The sequence below is a fragment of the Limulus polyphemus genome, unplaced genomic scaffold (assembly GCF_000517525.1).
Source record: "Limulus polyphemus unplaced genomic scaffold, Limulus_polyphemus-2.1.2 Scaffold1970, whole genome shotgun sequence".
Lineage (NCBI taxonomy): Eukaryota > Metazoa > Arthropoda > Merostomata > Xiphosura > Limulidae > Limulus > Limulus polyphemus.
Window position 1 is genome coordinate 185,090 of NW_013667580.1, and position 24,559 is coordinate 209,648.

The 24,559-nt window shown below is 29.8% G+C and overlaps 1 protein-coding gene across 2 annotated transcripts in view; it reads left to right on the forward strand.

The window, feature by feature from the left end:
* The window catches only part of LOC106465524 (arylsulfatase B-like), a 25,985-nt gene extending 1,937 nt beyond the window's left edge, over positions 1-24,048 (forward strand). The window contains exons 2-10 of one of the 2 annotated variants that reach the window (XM_022393434.1): positions 1,489-1,623; positions 3,510-3,669; positions 6,524-6,636; positions 14,347-14,457; positions 15,016-15,141; positions 17,270-17,396; positions 20,167-20,460; positions 21,056-21,501; positions 23,704-24,048. In XM_022393434.1, the coding sequence (XP_022249142.1) occupies positions 1,492-1,623; positions 3,510-3,669; positions 6,524-6,636; positions 14,347-14,457; positions 15,016-15,141; positions 17,270-17,396; positions 20,167-20,460; positions 21,056-21,501; positions 23,704-23,844 (1,650 nt within the window). In that variant the 5' untranslated portion in view covers positions 1,489-1,491 and the 3' untranslated portion in view covers positions 23,845-24,048. Of the gene's footprint in view, positions 1-1,488; positions 1,624-3,509; positions 3,670-6,523; positions 6,637-9,725; positions 9,839-14,346; positions 14,458-15,015; positions 15,142-17,269; positions 17,397-20,166; positions 20,461-21,055; positions 21,502-23,703 lie in introns of both variants that reach the window. The other variant, XM_013925748.2, reaches the window with a different exon arrangement.
* Positions 24,049-24,559: the final 511 nt, after the last annotated feature.

Here is a 24,559-nt window from a genome sequence, read left to right on the forward strand (position 1 = left end):
AACCGTTTGGTTTCCTATAGCGAACAAAATAAACAAACTTACCTCTTATATATATATATATATATATAGATTATGTGTATCTCAGCACACATTCTTTCCTTGATAAATGGAATGATAAACAGAGAATTGTACTTGTTATGTATTATAAAATATACACACATTATACAAATATTGAGACATTTGTTACGAATTATGTGACCAGTGAAGTAGTTATATTTATCTTTAAGCATGAGGTATTCTCAGTGGGTTGACTTTTCTAGAAAAACCGTAAATTAATGTAACAGCTGTTACTGTGTAGTTTCATTCAAAATCCTTTTAAAATAAATCCTTAGGTTATAGTTCATTAGAATATCCATTTGAATAGTAATGTTTTTAAAATTGTAGAAAGAGAAGTTCTAATTGATCGGAATAAGCACTTGAAAGGTGCTCCTTTTTTCACACTTACTGAATGAGCTAAAGAGCGAAAGCTACAGAGAAATGAGGCAATTTTCTTGTAAATAATAAATATTTTTTTATTGCTAGTTATGTGCCCATACAGTGATTCTTGATTTTCATTTTCAAGCAGTCAGCTTTTGTCTTTTTTGTTATTACAAGTAATATATGAATATGTGTACGTTGTTTTGATGCTGTACATTCCCTCTGTAAGTCTTCACCATTCCAATAGGAGACATAATCATTCTGTTTACTTGGAGGAAAATCATGTAAAGTTTAAATCTACACCAACAAAGTCTTTCTAATAACCCTTCAAAATATGTGGTTGTTCTTAGTATGAAGAACAACAACTAATACAGTAGGCATCTACGATAACATAAGTTAGGGATGTGATTAGGTAAATGATAAAAAAATCTCGAATTCTCTTTAAATGTGTAAAATAATATTATAACACATAAAAAGGACCATATGGTGATACAACTAAAGAAAAACAGTGTCTATCCAGTTTTCTTTACACTTTTGAATGTTTGAGTGATTTCATTGGGCTCATAATTTTCGTACCTACTTTTCTGTAACTTTATTTCTAAAGTTTCAAGTAAATGTATATTTCCCAACTGTGGTTGTCTTGTAAAGTCAACTGTTGTCAGCTTTAAACCATTACTTTAGGAACATTGTGTTTTCCTAGGTACTGCCAGTTTTGAACTGTTTCTGTTGGTAATAGACTTCTATAAGATAGCTTAAGTTGATTTTGATAAATCAGCTATTAAATTGTATAAGGATATGTATAATATTACAAATTATCAAAGGCTGACTATATCTTGTTTCTTATGTTCTTGCATAGAATTAGCTATGCACTGGAATATTATTTATGAAAATAAAGTATGGATTTGTTCATGTTTTCACCCTTTAATTTTTTTTTAACAGCGATATCCTGTTTTGTGCAACTTGTATTTATTTTTCAAAGTTGTTCATAAACAACAATATTTCACAAGAAACTAAAATTTTGAACTTTTGATACTAATATATAGTACATTTTGATATAATTTCATTTTTCAGAAAATGTACTTCAATCTCAAAGTGACAATTTGTGTTGGTTTCATTATATCCATTTTTATCCATGTACATGTTGCCTTTTCCACAAGGACCTCAAAAAAGCTTCCAAATATAATAATCATTGTAGCAGATGATTTGGTAAGTTTTCATCTTCTGTTTATTTGTTTATATTAGAACTACTTTTAAACAAAAAATTACAATTTGTAAATAATTTGAATTTCAGTGGATAGAATTTCACTAAATTACAATTTTGTTTTGTTAGACTTCCTTCTTTGGATGAAGGCATCCCACTTTATTTTGTTATGTATTTTGATTTCAGAAAATTGTTGATAAAATGCCAAACTTGAGTTTAATTAGAACGTTAGACTTGTACTGAACTGGTTACAAAATTAAGAAAGTGGACAGAAAATTGACTCAGTAATACAAAGTAAAGAATGTAGCACTAGGTGACAAAGGGACATTTTCCCTATTTTGTAGAAGAGATTAACATAAATTAATTAGGCCCTTTAAAACTATCCTTTTCCAGTTATCCTTCAGAAAAATGAAAATTTAAACCCATCCTTTACTTTTCAGGAAATCATTGATTCTCCTACTAAACTCCTGTTGTAAAATGTTGACCTCCACTATTACTGATGGCAACTCATTCCACAAGTTCATCAGTCTGTTAGAAAAATAAAACTTTTAAATGGAGCTTAAGTAAGCTTACCCAATGTCCCAATATAACTGGGATCATCCCAGGTTTTAGCCATTTTTTTGTACTAATCAGAAACAGTAAAAATATTAAATTTTTGTAGTGTGAGTTTGATATGTACAGTTTGTATTATACGCAACTCTTTTCAATTTTACTTGGATAACCACCTGACAAGTACAAGTCATATATAGTGTTTTCTTCCTCTCTGCTACATTTTCTTTACCTAACTTGACATTGAACAATCAAAGGAACTAGGTTTTGAAGACCTGTTCAGCTGCAAAAAAAGAAACAAAGAAGCAAAATTTTTATTTTGAGTAGGTTCAAAACAACTTAGAAGTATTTTTATTTAATTTATTACTTTTTTAACTGAACAAACATATAATATATAATCACATCTTATATCACATATTATATAATCACATCACTGAAAGGCATCATTTAGTCTGTAAAAATGCTTTTGGAACTTAACTTCTTATTTTCCAAGCAAATCCTTTTTGTTTTTATGGCATTTTTAACATAGGCAGTGCACTGTACCCACACCTATGTTCTCTGGCCTGGTATGGCCTTGGTGGTTAGGGGTACTCGACTCGCAATCTGAGGGTTGTGTGTTCGAATCCCTGTCACTAAATATTCTTACCCTTTCAGCTGTGGGGGCATTATTATGTGATGGTCAATCCCATTATTCCTTGGTAAAAGAGTAGCCCAAGAGTTGGCAGTGGGTGGTGTTGAGTTGACTTGCTGCCTTCCCTCTAGTTTATCACTGCTAAATTGTGGGCGGCTAGATATCCCTTGAGTAACATGTTCGAAATTCAAAAACAAACAAACTAACCCATGTCCTCTACAGGCTTTCTTAACAATGCACAACATTTTCACTCTTTTGTCTAAGAATTTGCATAATTGTAATGTCAGTTTTCCCAGATGCTTGATCGGTTGATTTGATAAACTTGTGGCCATAAAGGTAATGGTCAAAATTAGTCACATCTTGGACAATGCTTAACACCTGCTTAGGAGTTGTCCTTGTTGGGGTGGGGGCTTGATTTAATCATTAGTGCATAACAATACAATAATTGTTCATACAATAGAAATGTATTACACAAATGTTGATCATAGTACTTTTTTTTTGAATGGCTTATAGATTAAGTTTTAGTGACAAAATGTCTAAAAATAACTGGGCCTTTACAATATGGAATATCTATATGTAATGGTATGTATGTCACAACTTAAAACTTGTAATGGTTTGAGCAAGAACCAGGTTTGATTTAAAAATAAAGTTAATCAGAATTTTGGTGAAGCTATTGTTCCTAAAACATGTTTAATACTTTTATTTATGTAGGGATGGAATGATATCAGTTTTCACGGCTCGTTACAAATTCCAACTCCCAACATAGATGCGCTTGCAACTAATGGAATCATATTAAACAACTATTATGTGTCCCCAATATGTACTCCTTCTAGAGGTGCACTTATGTCTGGGCTATATCCTATTCATACAGGTAAGTGGAAAATTGAAGGCTTGTGATAATTGTTCTTGTACACTTCATTCAATAATTTAATAAGCCTAAATATGTAACAAACAGAGAAACATAACATAAAGTAACATATTTAGGTGATCATATAAGTACTATGAAACAGTGATGAAAATATAAACATCATCAATCATTGCACAAAAAATACATATGATAACAAAAAGTAATAATTAAACCAACTGCAGGATAAGCTATAAAAGTAAAGCCCTATAGGTAGATAGCTGTGGTAGTAGAACTCAAAAACACTGGAGAAACTTTATCTCAACAATATTGATCAAGAGCAGGTAAAAAACAAGTTAGCAAAGTCAAAAAGTTAGATCTAAGAGCTTAAACCCGCATTAGGGTTAACAGTTATAGCACTGTTACTTTACAGGTGGTTTACTGCAGTGTCTACAAACAGTCATGGACAGTGAGTGCTAATATGACATGTTGTATATTTATTTATTGTTGTAGGATATGTGTTTTTTAATTTATACATTTGTATTGTTGTTTCACCAGAGAGTGTTCATGTCAACTGTTGAGTATTTGGCTTAATGGCTATAATTTTCTTGAAATTTAAGAAAAAATTTGAATTCTATGTAAAATGCATGTTAAGGAAGACTAAATAAGATGGTTTATTGTTTATTGAGTCAGCTAATTTGCTTAGCACTATAAATTTGGAGTTTATGTTTTTATTTAAATATATACAAATATAAGAAAATTAGCAAAATGTTGGATTTCTTTTGAGACATTATTTATTTGTGATATTAATTATATTGTTAGTTGCTACTAAGAAAGAAAATGCTTTTATTATCATTAAATAGACTGACCATTGCAACTTAGTTTTACCTACTAATTTGAAAGAAACTGTACAACAGTGGAAAACATTACAAAAGTAGTGTCATGAGCTTTAAATGAAATCAAAAATTTGCTGGAAATGATGAAACAATGGAAAGAAGACTGAGAAGAAGAAATAGAAAGAGACAGAAACTTAAAATTAGATCAAGAAGGAAGAAATAAAAATGTAACAGAAGAATTTCAAAATCAATTTGATCAAAAAAGCCATATAAATTGAAATTGAAAAACCATTGGAAGGGTACAGAAGAATTATAACAACAAGATAAACAAAGTACAAAAGAATGTCAACACTAGAATAAAACATCAAAAAATTGAATTGCCAAATAAAATGATCAAACCAGCCATATTTTTCTGTGCATCTGCTAAAGAAATCCAAACTCTGCAGTCATTGGTTATGTAATACCAGTTAAGAGAACTCATGTGATGTCCATCTGTTATCACTACTGTTGTTCCCACTTATGACAATAGAACCTTCCTAAACTACTACAGCTACATTATGGTTATGGAATTTAACAGGCCAGCTCAACAAGATTGTCTACTTGAGAAACCAAAGATTGTGATAGAAAGTTATCTTAAGAGGCATATCAGGCACATTTTGAAATAATTTCCAAAGCAAATGGTATAGATAGAATAATGAATAACTTGTGCAAATTCAAAAGGACTAGCTTTAACAGTATTAAACAACCTTTTAGCAGGGAACTGTAATAAATACAAGGCATTATTGGTCACCTTACCAAATGGATTTAGAGTGTTATGTCAATAGGAAGTTTAGGAGCATAGTAAGGAAGAAGGATGAGATCTTTGTTGAAGATTTAGAAGGACTTGTCAGATTATCTTATTACCCAGAATTTTCACATCAAGTGATGGATTCATTGACACATGACCATTTAATAGATACCATAGTGGATGAAGATATGTAACTTAGGATAAAGTAAAATAGATACATAACTTTAAGGAAAGTTGAATCAATCAAAAATACAGATATATGTAAACAACCAAATGTGCCATTAAGAACTTAAGAGATTATCAAATCAAACAATGTAGAAGCTCCAACTAATTCTGATGCAGAACTCAAATAGCTCAAGCAGTTAATAAGACAACTGTTACTTCAGAATGGGAGGAGTAAACCATGGTACAGAAGAGGTTTCAATTGTGACTTAAAAGGATATATTACCAGGAACTGCAAACAAAGTACTAGAAAATAGAAACTGTTTCCAAAATATGACAGGAAAACTACAGTGCTATCAGTGTGGAAATATGGATATCCAAGACTAATGAATCAACCAAGGATGCAAAATCCTGAGGATTAAAGTACTTTATCTATCCAAGTTGAAATAAGGAGTGTATTATTTAAATAGACAAGTCCAAAAGTCAGTGGATACAATGATGGGAAGCCTTACAACATGTTGATTAACACTGGTTCAACAAGTATTATTGTTTGACCTGATGTAGTAAAAAAAAGGTAGGAAATTTCTACATAGGTGAAGCAAAAATTGGATTGATTGGAAGAGCAATTGGTCTAAAGTAGTTTCAAGAAAAGGAAAATTAAAAGTCACCCTTATGGTGGAAACTTCACAGCACAACATGATGTATGAGTAAATGTCATTTAGGAAGAATGCATATTGGTAAAAGATGTCATGTGCAAACAAAGATATGAGATTAGAATTGTTCCAAATGTTTTTACATTCATGACCCAGAAATTTCCTTGCATTATATGACAGTTACATCACCAGAGGATGAACTTCCAATGACAACAATGAGAGAAGTACATGATGATAAAAACAAAAAATATAAAATATAAAAAGGGAAGAAAAAAAAGACAGATGATCGAAGAATGTATTATTTTTTGTAAGTAATTTTAATTACATAAATATAATGAACCTGTGAAATGGATGTCAGAGCTCACATCAAATAAATTGGTTGTATATTATCCTTTAAACTGAAAGAAACTGTTGAATTCTGAACAAATATAACTATACCCCAGGTCTTCAGCATCGCAACATTGCTGCATCACATCCTTTTGGGTTGCCCTTAAACCTGGTTCTTCTACCTGAGCACTTGAAAACCTTTGGTTATGCCACACATGCTGTTGGAAAGGTATTGTGAAGAAGAGATTAATTCTCAGAAAGCTTACCTTGCTTTTCTGTTTGCTTATTATAATATTTAATTTTTTATTCTGCTTTAAGATATTACAATCTGCGGTAGAACAGCCACATAATACTATGATGCTAAAGTGCCAAAAGAAAGGCTCTGTAGATCATATAGAATCAAAAGCTTCAGATGAAATTTATTAAATGATAAGTCTTATTTTTCCATGCTTCCAGTATGGCATGACATATGTAGTTTGGCCTTTAATTGTTATTTTTAATTTTGTACTTAGGAAGAGCAAAGTTCCCATATTTTTACATCATATGGGAATTTTTAGCCAGAATTGTTTGAAAAATACTGCATTACCCCTTTGATATTAAATTATGTTATTCAATAACTTACATGTTTCAGGATTACTGTTACCATCTGTTGTAATATAATAATTAATTTTCCACTATTAACATACTATTATATATAGATTAAGATAATTACATTACATTTCTCCAGCTGAAACAAAGATAGTGTACATCTGTGTACTGTTATTAGTTTAAGCTAACAGCTAACTTGATGGAAAATCTATCATTTGTCATTTTTAACTTTGTAGTTTTAATTGAAATTACAAAATTGTCAAAGAATATGTTTATATAAAATTTATAAAACTCAGATTGTCCATTAATACTGTGTATGAAACTTTAATGTTTCTGTTTTTTTTTCAAATTACATCACATGAAACTCTTTCAATGTTGTAGTTCATAAATGTAGTTATTTTTATAAATGTTAGCATTTTAACTGTATATTTAGATATAATACATATATATAAGTTTTTGATTTTGTACTTAAGGATTATGGTACTGTAAAATTCAGTAAAGGGTATTGTTTGATTGATAATTACATATGATATACTTATTACTTTTTCATTTTGTAATCACTTACCATAATCATATTTAGTCATATCTTGTTTTAGATTTATAATTGTGTATATAATAAACTGTAAGTTTGTAATTTTTCTGACTTCCACAGTATTCAGTTTAGAATCATAATGAAGTTTGTTAAGATTCCTGTAAATGATGTCAAGTAGATCTTTTTTTAGTTTTTACTGTTCAAATTGTATTCAAATACATTAATTTTTTCAAACTTTTAGAGACTTTTTTTCATATAACAGTTTATCTGTGTACATTAGTATTTTCCATAAAGTGGACAGATATGTTCAAGTATCTAAAGTTAAAAAAAACACGTATAATAAAAACAGACAGTAATTTGGAAAAATAAAGAAATATTGGAAGAATACAGATATAAAATTACTACATGAGTCATAAGCAGTTCATTTTGTAGTGGAAACATGAATAAAAAAAATACTTTTACTTCATTTCACACATGCACACATGATATCTTGATGATAGAAAGATTAGGAAATTATTATATGTATCACACTTGAAAATAATATATATATATTTTCATGCCCCCCCCCCCCACAAAAAAAGTAGAACTGGGGGTGTGTGGAACTTGCTAAGCTTTCAGCAGGACTAGGGCAGGTAAGATAAACATATGCCTGCCCTGACATATTTTCACTTGTTATGAGTACTAGAGATTTAAATTGGGCATCAACATCCATTAAACAGCATCAACCAAAATACATGGTTGTCCCATTAATACATGTGAAAAAAATAGTATTGAAATCTTTAGTGAAAAAGTGCTGGATAACTCATTTTAGAATAAATCTATTACCCCTTGTACGTGTAAATAGTCACTTAAGATGTGATAACGTATATACATTATTATTTGCTTTACACTTAAAGCAAAACACTTGCTGTAAAACTTGCCATATTTCTGTGAAACAACACTCCATTAAGATATCTAAGTTTGGGCAAGGAGCATTTCAGTTACTCAATTCAAAAGAGAAGTAAAAGTGCTCCAGACACATTATGTGATGTGATGTACTTAAGTAGATTATCATCAATCATTACTTTTATTTCATTTTCATCAGTTTATATGTTGTGGATGAGCAACAGATGAATCAGTTATGGACTATCATTGTTCAACAGAGTATGTTTTTTCTTCATGCACTTTTTTAATATTTTCATTTGAAATCCCTTTATTTTATACATTTATTTTATTTCAGTAATGTGTCTATATAAGGCTCATAAGTATGTTTATTTTATTCTTTGGTTTGCAATGCTTGTATATATTTTTTTCCTCCAAGTTATATATTTACACAGAGTTTTAAAAATCTTCATATTAAATGTTTCATTGAGCTAAACATGTACTTAAGATCATTTTGTTAACCTGTGTTGGAAAAGTATGAAGAGCTTTTTGCTTAGAAAGTACATGCAAAATCATAATGCTTTTAAATAAAAAATTAGGCTTAGATCAGTATTTTGTACCCCAAAAAAATTATATTTAGAGATGGAAAAATTTTGATTTATTTTCTAAAGTCAATCTCTTTTTTTGCTGATAGTCTATGTTTTATAATAACATTATAATAAAACTCGATTATAATTGATTATTGATACCAAAACGATTATGTTGCATGGAATAAGGTGCATGTTAGGTGAAGCTTGCAGTGCTGATAATCAAGTATGCAATTAATTATGATGCTGAGTAGCATTGGCAAAATATATGAATAAAGCATGTGAACAAGCCTGTTCAATGTGTAAAATGATAACTTAGATGTATCTCTGCTGTTTGTATTTTACACTGCATGAATGTACATTGAGATTTAAGTATATGCATACACTGATAAAATTTCATGCACACGTTTTAACCATTTTTACATTTTTACAAATCTTCAGCTTTTATCAGTAACATTTTGTTCATGAATGTAGTTTTGTCAGTTGATGCTAGTTTCATTTCAGTTTGTTGAGTTTGTTTTTATTCTTCAAACCCCATGTTATTTTTTTGAAGCAGATTTTTTGAAATTCATAGGGTGTGTAATAAAATTTTTAACTTTATTTTTATATGAGAATTTGATTAATGCCTATAATCAATTCAGTGAAATGAAACTAGATTTGATGTATCCTGTGTTGGAAAAGTATTTTAACATGCACCAGTATTTCTATGAAACTTATATTTTATTCTATGTTTATACAAATTTACTCTAGGATTGCAACATGATGTTATCTATGCTGGTGAACCCTGGGGTTTGCCTCTAGAACTTCCAATCTTACCCACTCATCTAAAAAAACTAGGTTATTCAACCCAGACTGTTGGAAAGGTATATAAACCATTTATTTACACATGTTCATTGTTTTCAATGTGCACCAATGATCTAACAGTAGAATATGTTTTAAATAGAATTGTTCAATAATCAAATGCTTTGAGAAATGGTCCTTCAGAAACAAGGTGGAGAAAATTAGAAACAAAAGTAAAAATTTTTAAAAGTTTGTTGTTGTTTTTTTGCATAGTTAATTATACATAGAGAAAGAGGGCTAGATTCTGCATTATACAGAAACTGTGATTATTCTTATCAGACATTTCAATTATATAGTCCAATAACACTTGCCCCTGTCATTTCATATTGTATGTCATCCGGATAGGAAATTTTGATATGGAACACTCTTTTTTTGTCAATATTCAACTTACTGAAATGAAGCTAGTTTACAGTTGCATTAAGTGCCATATTTGCTTGTTAAAAAGTATATATTATTGTTTTGTGTATATATACAGTGATAACTGTTTTTGATTTACCTAAATTGACTTTAAAATATTTTCACTTTATTTTTCATATTTTAGTAAAACCACAATTTAATGATTAAAAGTAATGAGAGTATTTGTGTGAACAGTTCTACTATTTGGTTAAATGTTTCTTTAAGTACACATAAAGACTAATAAATATTATGTACATTTTGCAAATAAGCTAATTTGACATAACTAGTTTCAGTTGAAAGTTTTAAGTTTAACATCATGTTCTCTGATATCTGTACTGTTTTATTTCTGACTGGTTATGTAGTTTACTTTTATAGAGAGTATACATGAATATGTTTCACACTTATGAATTAAATGTTTGATTAGAATAATCATTGATACTCAAATATTTAAATTCCATACAAATCAAAGAATACACATATGTGTAAAGCACTAATATACAGAATAGAAAGTGTAATGTACATTTTGCAGTTAATTGCACATGACAGTGTTATGTATTGAAGTTTACATTTGGCATCTTTATATAATGAGATATGCTTCTACACAAAATATATATATTATCTAATAAAAGCTGTAAAATAATAACAGAAAGTGTTTGTTTTGTTCCTTTTATTTTAAATTAATATTATCAGTTATAATCCTTTTTTGTTGTTGTTTCTGACATTGATATTAAATCTGAATTTTAATTATAATGTTTATTATATAATATGGTAATGACTGCAGTAAAGAAAACTAAGTGATGTCAGTAACAGTACTGAATTATGCTTTTTTTTTTGGAGAATTGTGAAAGCCAAGCATTAGTCACTAAAGCATAAGTAGATTACACTTTAACAGTACAAATGATTCAAAGAAGGTAGTTTTTATTGTAGTTAGGCATTCAGGTTGACTATTTAGACTTATAAGTATTTTCAAATTTCTTGTAGCACAGATACCTGTAGCTTGCAACTAGTTATACCTTGCTACTGTACTTGCATAATGCACTAGATACAGTTTTTGAGATAGGATACAGAAACAAAAAGTGCTAGTAGTCTTTACTTGCATATGGCCCTCATCCTGTTGCCTTAAAAATCTGATACAGATTACTGGTAATTCTTGGGTTAAATAGCACAGTATTAGTAAGGATAAATTACATCATTAGGTCTGATGTAACCTAATATTTAGACTGATTGACTATGAAGATAAGATGCAATGAAATGGTCATTGAGGTAACTCTACATCTCAACATTAAACTTGTTCATTTGAGAAGGAGCAAGTGCAGTCTAGAAATCAGTGTGCTGAACTCTAGATCCACTTATTGAAAAAAACATGCTCAACACTTTGGGGCTATTGGTGCATTATTATAGGAGTGATGATCAACTCTAACTATTTGATTAGTTTAGCCCACCAGTTGTTGACTTCCCTTTAGTCTATTATTTCAAAATTGAGGCCTGCTAGTGCAGATAACCCTTGAGTAGCTTTGTGCAAAATTCAACAAAGAGTAATATTTCAAACTACATGACACTCATGATGCTGAGGACATTTATTTATACCAATAATTTTACTTGAAATATTCTTTACAAGTCCAGTGGTGTCAGTAATAATATATGTTTTTACTTCGACCTTCAGCAGCAATTTAAATTTCAATATTGATTTTTCATTTTTGCATCAATGAGTCAACCAGCTATCAAACAAAGACCATGGTTTATTGTAGTTTTTGTTTTGAATGTAAATATATATTTTTGACATCCATCAGAGGAAATACAAGAGTTGAACCCTAAAAAGGGTTAAATTTAATGCACAAAATTAATGTAAAAACATTTAATTCATGTTCTTAAAATGTATAAAAAATTCAAATCTAAAAGGTTTTATTTTAAACAAACATTGTGAAATAAAAGAGATGGAATGCCCATGTAAGGAATAATAGCATAAAGTTTAATTATAATCCTTACAGAAGTATTTCCTGCAAAATAATAGCATAAAGTTTAACTATAATCCTTACAGAAGTATTTCCTGCAAAATAATAGCATAAAGTTTAACTATAATCCTTACAGAAGTATTTCCTGCAAAATAATAGCATAAAGTTTAATTATAATCCTTACAGAAGTATTTCCTGCAAAATAATAGCATAAACAGAACACTTTGCTAATTACTATATATGTTAAATTTTTGGTATGATCTACACTGTTTCTGATAGGGTAAGTTTCACCAGTTATAGTGTTGCATATTTTAGTAGGTTACAGTTACCAGAACATTTCTCAACTCATGAGTGTAATTCCTGCATGTGTGGAACTTTAAGGAAGGTATAACTTTATGATTAGCCTTGTAGTCACATATTTTTTATCTTTATGTTATTAATATTGTATAGTACTGTTATGAATTGAAATAATTAAAAAGTACCAATTGAAAATTAATTGCAAAGTTACAGTAAAATTATATTAAGGTAGTATTTAGTTTTAGAATTGTTGTGCCACAATAGTATTTGTTTGAATTTGTTTATTGTGACAAACCAATTTAGTACTGTTTGTTATTTCAGATGTAGATATCTGTTGGCAAATAATTATCCACACATTTTACTCACTATCATACATTAATCACATAGCCCTTACTACTTACCTTACGAAAAATTTCTCTTCAAAGGCATAAACTAGTAGTCATGGAATGATGTCTGAGATTGAGCTTAATTCTATGCAAGTACAATGTGTTTAAAGTTGACCTGTTAATTTTAAGAGAGACACGTAAAGTATTGTAAACATGTGAAATTCATGTATGCTGAGCTGCAGCATATCGCATATAAAAGGAATAACAAGAGTAGGGCAGCTGTCCACTTTACAGGCAAAACCATATACTCTACAGGTGCCTGTTAGTTTTATTAGTAGTACTAGTATTAATAAGTTGTCTGTATTAATATATAATGTAGTGTTATGAAACACTGTTTTGTGTTATATTATGCATAATGCTTAAATAAACAGTGCTCGGGAATTCTCAAAATATTTTTATTATGTTGAACTAGTCCAGGATAATGTTGGTGTTCTAGTGTTGCATTCACAAGAGAGTCATCACACCATACACACTACATTGGTGTACCTTCTTACTACCTCCAGACAAGACTGTAATTTTAGGCAAAAGAGTTTCTTACTTCATTTGAAAACTTGTGTATTACAGCTTGTTAGCTGACATTGCATGTTGTTTACAGATGGATAAACATTCCTGATAATATAAAATTTACAGATAAAATTGCCATTTCAGTTGTATCAGACAATCTATGAAAATAAAAAAATATTATAAGAGTCACTTTTTCCTCTAATGAAATTCCGAAATACATGTATGCACTTTGCAGATGAAATTCACAGCCATATTTCTGTGACTTGCAGAATCAATTGTAAACTTTTGCCTCATTCAGTGTTTTGTTATTGATGGTCTAAGTCATTTCAACTTGGTCAACTTACAAAATCGTTTAGCCTTTTGCTTCAGTTTTCTTGCTCAACCAGAGCAGATATTTAGACTGAGCTTGTTTAAGATGGCATGGGTAACTTCAATTAATTATTGTTTTGTTTTTTTGTCTTTTTATATTAAATTGTTCATTTGTGTTATGCATTAAATGTTAGTCAAATTTAAAACAGTTTTGCAAAACTGTTATTTAATGACAGGTGGGAACATATAACACTGGGAAAATTAACTCTTGGGATGGTTTGATTGGGTGATAACATCAGTGATTATGGTAAATTGTCTAAATACAATTTTAGCATTTGACTATTAATTCTAATATGTGTGCTACATAGTTAGTTTTATTTAATTTTCATACTTCTATATATTTATAAAAAGATAAGATCAAAAACGTATTTCATGTATGTGTTTTAGGGTTACCAAACAAACCAATTAAATTATTTATCTGAGAATAATTTTTTGAATTTATATATATTTTAGGAGGGATGCTTATACATATCATAAGATAGATAACGTTTAAGTTTTTGTAGTAGTTTAGCTAAGTGTTTGTTTCTGCTAATTTGCTAATGTTTTTACTGACAGCAAGGATGTTTATTTAGCACTTAGATTATTTTACATGTAAATAAAGTTATGGAAATATTTTTATATACTTAGTGGCATCTTGGATTCTTCAAAAAAGAGTATACTCCAACATATCGGGGATTTGATTCTCATTTTGGCTATTGGTCAGGTCATGAAGATTACTATGATCACACTGCAGTGGAGGTAGGAATAAGTTTAAAGTATTTTGATATTTTGCTAAAAAAAAGTGTGAACAAATGCACTTCATTGATGATTCTTTAATTTGATAAACAGATATCTTGTTAAACTGGTTTGATCAAAATGTGTGTTTTTACTGAAGTTTTTTTTCTTTTACATAAAGGCTATACTCTTCTTGACCTTTTTTTGAGATCTTTGATAAATTGCCTCGATCTTTAGAATCACACTTCTTCAAAACATGTAATAGAACTCTTGAATTGCAATAGATGCCAACTGCAAGATTATCATATTTTCTAACTAAAATCTTCAACCACCTAGTGATGAAACTGATGTAGTGTCACTCACATAACAAACAAAATGAACTTATGTTTGATGTTTTCCAGTAACAGATAGTTTCTGCTTTAAAGCAGTCTACTTTGAAAATCATCAACAGCTGTATGAATATAAACCTTAAAATTCAAGTAGTGTACAGAAGCACTATATGAGCATGTGTTAGGTAAAGTCACTGGAATAAGTATTATCAACTCAAAAAGAAAGAGCCAAATTCTTGTTTCTTTTGAATAGGGGAATGACTGGGGGCTGGACTTAAGACACAATTTGAGTTTAGTAACTGATGCATTGGGCAAGTATGCTACAGAGCTTTTTACTGATCATGCTGTAGAAATTATACAAAAGCATAACAAGTCACGGGTAAGTTATCTGTGTATGAGAAGTGATTGAAATGTAGTTTAACTTATAGTTGCATGTGAAGTTCACAATTAACAACATTCTAGTGTGTCAGTTTTTATCTGTATAACGTGGTAGAACTGAAAGAAACTTGCAAATGTATAGCTTAAAACAATCACAAGTGTGTATTACAGCAACATTGGCTTCATTTAAGGTTTCTGAATGATGTAAAACTATTTCCTTATTGTTTAATATCCAGCATTCAAGTTATAAATGGTAAAATAGACTTTTCTAACTTTACTAATTAATAAATAAATTTTGTTTTTCATGATGGGTTGATGGTAATTACAACAATTTTAATAAACTTGAATTCCATTGGCTTTTTATGTAGTTTTAGAATAGCATGTAAACATAGCAATTATGAAAATGAAACAGGTTTAGAAGTGAAATTTTTAAGAGTGTTATTAGTACTAGATACAACTTGTTCAGTTAATTTGTTTGTAATATGAAAACTTGAAAAGTTTGAAGATATAATTTTGAGATATGTAAATATGCATGAACATACACACTCACATACAAATATATATATAAGGTGTAATTGTAACATTAATTTACAAATAAAGTTTCAAAATATTTAAATATATATATATATCTAAAGCAAAACTAGAATATTGAATGAAACACAAAAACTAAAATTTTCCCTCATATCAAAATTCAAAGTTATAAATAGAGCAAAACAAATCCAATAAAACTAACTAAACCACTATCGAGCCAATAACACATTCCCAAAACAAAAAACACTAAAAATTATACCATGTACAAGTTACTTATTTTAAGCATATAGAGGTGTGTGTGTATTACCTGCATAAAACAAGTAAATAAGCATTAAAAACAATTCAATTTTTAAAAATTAAAATTTGGTCCAATCTTTAGTGATAAAAAAACTATAATCATATTACAAATTACTTTAAATTAATGAAGAGTTGCACATTTTTGATCATTTGCTTTAACACATGATTTTAAAATATACTCATATCTATTAAGCAGTTTATTAAGAGACTGTATATCTACAGATTATGTTGATTGACACCGTTATAACAAAAGCTTGTTTTGGAATTATCAGCTTGGCTTAATTGAAGATCAACCATACAAATAAGGTGTTGGTAATACATTTGTCATTAACTCTATTGCTTATTTATATATGGACACAAATTTGTATACTGTTCTACAGTTAAATTACTGATGCCAGTGTATTAAACACTTCTTCTTATAAAAGCTAATGATAAAAAAATAGTTCTGTACTGTTGCAGTTTTTCTAGGTTTAATGCCTTTTAAAGCACTGTCCATTTTGAAGTAAAACCAAATGTTTGAGAAGTGTTTTTTTATAATGCACAAAGTAAACATCATATATCAGAGCTAGATAGCAGACACGAACAATAGCTCAAGTCATTAACAATTACAGTATCCTAACTTTATGAAATAGTATTTCATCTATAAGAATGTTGTAACTATGGGTTTATTTGTTTTGAAAGACTGAAGGGTTTATATGACTGTTAACTAAATCATAAATTATTATTAGTATTGAAATAGAAATATAACTTGTTCATTTAACTTCATATTATTTAATATGCTGTGAATTACAATTACATTTGAGATGTTTCACTGCCATACATATAACTAATTACTTGTGAATACTGTGGTGTAGAAATAAGATAACATTTTGGATCTTTTAAAATATTCCAAATATTTTGTGACTTGAATAATAATACTTGCTATAGAAGTGTTATTCTAATCCATAGATAGTCTTCTGAATAACATATGCTATAATGTTTTAAACAATTATATCAATATGGTATGTATTAAAATGCTGGACATGTCTATTGCTTCATGCCTGTTAAACTTGTTTTATTAACATCAAATAAAAGTCTAATTATTATAGGATTGTAATATGAACCATACATGTAATTATTGGAGGAATCTCATGCTGTGATCATCTAAGATCTGCTGTTTCATGTTTATATTAACTCTTATCTACTCATCTTGGTCAGGATTGGAGATTTTATCCAGTGGAAAGCTTTATAGATTTTTAGGAAGAAAAGATTGATAGAAGTGTTTAATAATGTCTAGATAATCAAAAATATGTTAATTCTAGCCCTTGTTCCTGTATCTGGCTCATCTAGCAGTCCACAGTGCTAACCCTTATAACCCTCTTGAAGCTCCTAGCAAATATATAAAAAGATTCCCACACATTGAGGATAAAAACAGAAGAATATTTGCAGGTACAAAATATTAAAAATATTTTGTTTACATTTCAACACTTTCTATAAAGCTTATATATGTATGTGTGTGTGGCTTTTTATGTAGTTTTAGAGTTAATATATAGTATAGCAGTGATCATCAAAATAATACTTGCAGTATATTTTACATTTCAGGAGTATGATATACAGTTTATGTTGGAGGAATCAACAGAATACTTTAAGAATTAATGCTAACTAGTTGACTGTTATATTTTATGGTTGTACAAGTAAGGAAGCAGCCGAGCCTTGTTGGTGCAAACGTGGTTTTTGGTGAGCTGTTAAAAGAATTCCAAGTATCCCGAGTTGTTGCTCATATGGAGCTTTCTTCACAGTATTGAAATGTATATATATTGGTGTTTCAGTTGTTTTCATTAAGAGTATTTCAGCATTGTTAATAACATTTTAACATTTATTTAGCTATTTATGTTCCAAGTTGCTTGTGGGTTTGTGACTGTGTTGGTTACAGGGCCCCTAGTATAAAAATTGAGAATTATGGAAAAAGGTTTAAATAAAAATAGCATTAATATTTTAGTTGCAATTAATCCCACTAATTACCTGAAGGCCCTTATGTATTTGTCCTAAAAATGTATTCTTTCACCAAATATTTTGTTAATTTCTTTACAGTGAGTGTTATAATAGGAAGAAATATTGAATTACTCAGTATGACTCAATATGGGAACCTTACTGATAATGAAATTATATCTTTTAAAGATAAATTAAAGAAGAAATTGTAATAATTTCCATTTAGAAACAAAATGCAGATACTGTGCTAAAAACTATCCAAATAAAAAGGAAAACAAAACTGTAATTTCTTTGTTAGTCAATAATGAGCAATTAGTTTGGAACACCTGTAATCCACCTGTAGAAAAAAATGTTATGATGGCCACACACAACATGTGATTCAAGTTCAGTAGAATTTTACAGACTTATGATGTATTGGTACTTTTAATCATTCTCTACTTTTATAAGCCAACTAAACAAGCAAGTAATAGCTTCTATCGTACCTGGTGAAGAGGTTTTACTATGTTGTTGTTGTTGTTTTTCTGTTGAAATGAGACACAAAAAAGAGGGTTACTATTTATAATCACACAACAAAATAATCTTGTGACCCTCTCCCATCCCTCATTCTAGGATTTTCTCTAAGCAATATTTAGTGAAATGAGAAAGAAGGACCAATATCTTAGTTTTAGTTGTAGAGAAATATTTTGTGTTTTTGAAAGATGTTAAAATTTTAAACTAAGCTTAGTGTCTATTAACCTTAAAATTATTGATGGATCCATATCAGATTTTTAAGCACACTTTTCTAAGCTATTTATGCACCTAAATTGTGACTCTACTAGTTATAGGATCCCTATCAACATGAGTTACACAAAAAACTTGTATGAAAATACCATCAATATTGCAGTTATTCACCTAATTACTCCTGGGGTCAGCTGCGTATTTACACAGAAAATGAGAGACTTCACCCAGTTTTTTTGAGTCAGTTTTTTTTTATCAGAATATCGTTAAAGGCAAAATCATAAAATTACTCAATATTAAACAATATTTGACTCCACCTATAGTGAACAGTATACAAAAAATAGGTAATTTAAATGTTAAAGACATAGGAAGGTCATCTTTTTACACAAAGGAGCTTGTTTTTTCTCATGTCAGGGTCTAGTCCTAGTATTTGAATCTACAGAGTTCTTGTAAAGGTCACGTAGACCCATTATTTATGAATGCACGTATACATATTATAGAGATTATTTGTTTGTATACTTTTTATTTATGGGTTTTTATTAGTTACTAAAACACCAGTAACACTGGGATACTGTACTGATGACCTAAAGTTTAGTGGTCGTAGATGTTTTTTTGTGTGTGTGTGGTTTGCCTGTCACCTATAATTAAGGCTGTTTGTTATTAATAATAACTTTTATTGAAGATTTTTGTTAGTTTTACTGGCATAAGATATTACATAATAGTATTTCTATGTTATTTTTATTTAATTTTTTCTTCAATAATCATTTAATAACTTTAAGTTTTTCATAGCAACTTGAGCGACTTTGAACTCATCATATTAATCTTCATTTCCTAATTTTTATTATGTAATTATGAATAGGATCATTTCTGAGCTGCTGAATGTTTGTTAATCTTTTTAGGTGGTATTCTCTGACATTTTAATAGTTGGTAAAATTTCAGTGTAGACCATTTATTTAACTTCTTTCAAGATGTTTCCTTCGGTACCAGCTGGTAAATTCCATTCCAGTTTATGTTTTGATATTGCTGGTCAAGACCATGATAGAAGCATTTACTTCACCACAGAATTTTCTTTTAAAGAAACTGCTTTTACTCTGTATGTCATGTATGTGTTTCTCCTTCTTTGCATTACTTTTTTATGCTTTTTGCAGGTAATGTTTTGAGTAAAATACATTCTAGACACGTACTCTAAAAGGGTGTTTGTTCCCTAAACACACTCAATTATTGTTGTCTGCTTTCATGTGGTCACTGTTGATTCCCAACCAGTTGTTATGACTGCATATTATATTTTGTATATTTTTAATTGGTGTGGAATTTATAGTTATATTTTAATAAGATATGCAGATATATACTTTGAAAAATAAATTCTTACTCATTTTTATTGTTGTGCAAAATTCTGAGATTTGTAAAGCAAGGAAGCCCATTAGTTCTAAAAAAATTGGCTGAAGTCATATGTAACTGTTGTATGGTTTATATCTAAATAATTTTAAAGTGGCTTTTTTCTTTTTATTGGTAGGAATGGTGTCAGCACTAGATGATTCTGTTGGCAGAGTCATCGATTCCTTGAGGCACCAAGGAATGCTGCAGAATAGCATTATTGTCTTCACCACTGATAATGGTGGACCAGCTGCAGGTTTTAATCAGAATGCTGCTTCAAATTGGCCACTTCGAGGTGTAAAGTTTACATTATGGGAAGGAGGAATAAGGGGTGCTGCTTTCATCTGGAGTCCCCTTCTTCGTAAGAAGGGAATAGTTTCAACCCAGATGATGCATATTTGTGATTGGCTTCCAACTCTTTATTATGCTGCAGGTAAGAAATAAAATAATGAGCCTTGTGTCGTACAAATGAAATGATAGTAAAATTATTTTTATGCTAAGTTTCTGAGGTAAACCTTCATGGTGCTATCAGGGTACAAAAACTTTCTTAAAACTCTTGCATTCTATAAAAATTCTCCCATGAAGTACAGATAATGTTTTTTATTTGTTGTCATCTTTTTTTTCTTATGAATTTTTAAATAGTTAAGTCCTTCATATAAATCAATTCATGGCCATTTTAATTGGGATAATTGTTCTTTTCTGTTGTAATAAAGGTGTTAGAGTTTACTATTCTGTACAAAAACATGATACAATTGTTTATTTGTCACAGGTGATAGTCTCTTACTGTGAAATTCTTCCCCAAGTACACATTTGTTTGGAATTTAATGAGTTGTCTTGAGGTGTGTGAAATAATATTTATTGTCAATATCCTGGATAAATCAAAATTATATCTGTTAACTATACAACAGGCTTACACCATTGAACAAGTGCTTTGGAAACCTCAGCTCAGAGGTAATTTAATCATCACAACCATGAATTTAATGGTTGTGATTTTTTATGCTTTATTACTCCAATTTTTTCATGTACAGGTGGTAATCCTGCAGACCTCGGACCTGTTGATGGATACAACATGTGGAAAGTGCTCTCTAACAACAGTCCTTCTCCAAGAAAAGAAATTCTTCACAATATTGATCCTGTGTTTGATGTTGGTGCTCTGAGAGTAGAAGATTACAAGATTATTTATGGTACAGGAAATTCCCAAGATGAATGGGATGGATGGTATGGCCCATCAGGAAGGGAACCCCATTCTTTAATTTCGACCAAACGCTACTTTAAAGAAACACTTAAGAAAGAGAAAGTGCTTTTTGATAAATCAAAAATGTGTAAAAGCAAATTTCACAGTCCAGCAGAAGTTATATGTGGACCAAAACCAGCCAATGCTTCCCAAAACTGTCAATTACATAAAGCACCCTGTCTCTTCAACATTGCTGAAGATCCTTGTGAATATCGCAATTTAGCAAACCAGAAGCCACAGGTAATTATTATTGGTGTATATATTTTTGAAAACATTATTTCAAGAACTTTTACCTCAAAATTAAAACAAGAAATATGGCTTAGATAAGTTGGTCTTTAAGATAACATGAAATCTGTATGCTTAATAAACTGTTGGTGTATTGTGTGTACACATTCATACAATTAGCTCTGCTAAATTTAGTTGACATCTACCCTAATAAGATTTTGTCCTCCTGTGGGACAACAGTAAGTTTACAGACTTATGATGCTAGAATCCAGGGTTAACTTCCCTGCAGGAAACAAAAAGCAGATAGCCTAATGTGGCTTTGTTCTAAAACAAACATGTAAGGTTTGTTTAATCTAAATTCTACACTTTTTTAGTTCGACTCTAATATCTAAATTCATCAGTCCTCACAGAATTTTAAGAAAACACATTTTTTGTATGCTGTTATCTTTAATTATTGTTTATAGAGATCTTTAGTTAGAGAATATAAGAATAAGCAAATATGTTACTTTCATAGCAACACAGTAACAAATTTATCTTGAATGCCTTATCTACAACAATCATAATGTATCAGATTTGTTATAATTAATTTAAGAAACGTACAAAACTGTTTTGAATATTAGTGTAACAAGTAATAAAATCACTTGACTAGATAATTATATTTGTTTCTTTCTCTTCTGCCCAACTTTGATTTCTTCTTTCTTTTCTTTTTCATCTTCTAATTGGGAATAGTTTCATTTTATTTCCATACATTTGTCTTCACATGCTGTTTTTTCTTCCTTATGGCATTTGTTTATCAAATCTGTTTTCTTTTTTTTTCTTATCTTTGTATTTGTACATCATAAACGTTTAGCCTTTTTTTATTTTTGTTTCGAAACTGACAGCTTAGTTTATCTTGATGTTGAGGTGTGATTGAATGATACCTTACTGAACTTAGTCAAATTACAGTTTCGGTTGTCAGACTTGTTCACTCATTTGAGCACTTAACATTATTGATGAGTGCTTGTGTTTTATTTATTCTAAGCAATGATGACAAGAAATATTCCATGCTTAAACGAAAGTTGACATTTGTTATGAAAACCTTGTATAGTTTTACAACTGCACTTGAGGCTGTCATACTTACTACTTTAATTTTGACTTGCATGTAAAATATTTCATTATTTCTTAATTTCCATTTTGTATTATAAATTCGTGTAATCGTTTCGAGCATGCTCAGTGAAGTGCTGAGGCACAAGTAAATGTTATTAGCATTTCATTTAAGACTTGTATATGTCAACAGTTTTAATTCTTACTCTTATTGTTTCGTTTCCGTAATAATTATCAGTTATTCAGCAAAATTTTTAATTGAAAATATATATATTTAACAGTGAACTACTGATAATGGATTCTTCATTGTATACAAAATTTTACTCGTTTTAAGTTTAAGTGTTGCATTAATTTGGATTACTTGGCATTTATTAGTCAGTAGCAAAAAATGTGACCGATTGTAGATACTACTGCATTAAGTCACAAGAAGTTTGTAATATTGATAATTAATTAGTCTTGCTCATTTTAATTGTTTATTTGATAGGGTATCAAGGCTTGAATACATTATTTTTGAATTTATGGCCAGGTGTAGTACAACAGATGCATGTAGATGATTGCCGACGTGGCTCATATAAAGATTGTTTTCATCAAAATCGTAATGCATATTATGTAAACTATATAAGCACATTTTTCTAAGTACATCAAGTAACTGTTTGAAGTCTGTGGCACACAGAAGTTAAATTATCAAACAAAAAGTTAGAGGTACTCAGTTGGATGAAGTAGACCTGTTTTTGAAAGTCTATGTTTAAACATAGAAAATAACAAAGCAGCTCAAATAAGTCCTGGTACTAGTACTGCCTTAAAAAATAAGTTCCTATACTCAGTACCTTTGTATATCAGCAGAATTTTATCGTTGGTGGCATGTAAGGTCTTCATGAAATGTGAAAAAAGTTGAGTTTTAGAAAGTACAAATTTTTGACATGTTTCAAACATATGTAGGTGTGTGTTTTGTTATAACAAAGCCACATCAGGCTATCTGCTGTGTCTATTGAGGGGAATCAAACCCCTGATTTATGAGTTGTAAGTCTGAAGCCTTAGCACTGTCCCATCGGGGGGACTCTTATGTAGGTTCAGTCTTGTTCATTTCTCCAAATTAAGATTCTATTTATTTGATATTTGTATAACTGTGCATAGGTCATGAAGAGACTACTGCAGCGGCTTGCAGAGTACAAAGCTACTGCCGTTCCTCCAAGAAACAAACCCAAGGACCCGCGGTCTTTTCCCTTATTTCATGGGTACTCATGGACAAATTGGATGGATGATAAAATAGCATAAGCATATTCTGAAGAGGTTCTGTGTAGCAGCTGCTGTCACCTTGTCAAAGCTGTGCAACTTTCTTTACTCTTTTATTTTATATTAACATAATGCACCCACTTCTGTGTGATTTCTAATGCTAAATATTTGTTTCAAATAAATTAAAAATACACAGATTTCTGTCTTCAAACCAATTTGACTGTCAATTTGTTTCATTCGCTTAAAAAAAAAAACAACAAAAAAACAGATTACACTTTAGACCAGGATTCTTTTTAAACATTGCATGTTTATCTGTAATGAAAAATATATCCTTGAGGTTTAATAAGCATGTCAGTGACGTTTTGGACTTGTAAAATTTATGTCTTTGAATTTGATAATTATGTTTGACCATCTTTGATTTGTATTGGTTGGTGTCATGGACACATTCAGTTTATGAAAATACAAAATGTTAATTAGTTTTTCATTGAATAAATGCACATTGCCTTAGTTTGTCAACATACTTAGTAACTCCATTAACTGAAAATATAATTGCAAAAAAGAACTACTTTTATAATTTATGAAGCTACTTGATGGGTTATAGGAACGTTAATGGTTTTAATTAATTTATGAGGTGTTTATTAACTTGCACATCAAAATTAAAGGACTATTTAAAAACTATTGTACTCTTATAATTTTTAAGATGTTACGCTTTTACTAAACTTGGCATGGGCCAAAGGTAAATTCTTTAAGCCTAGAC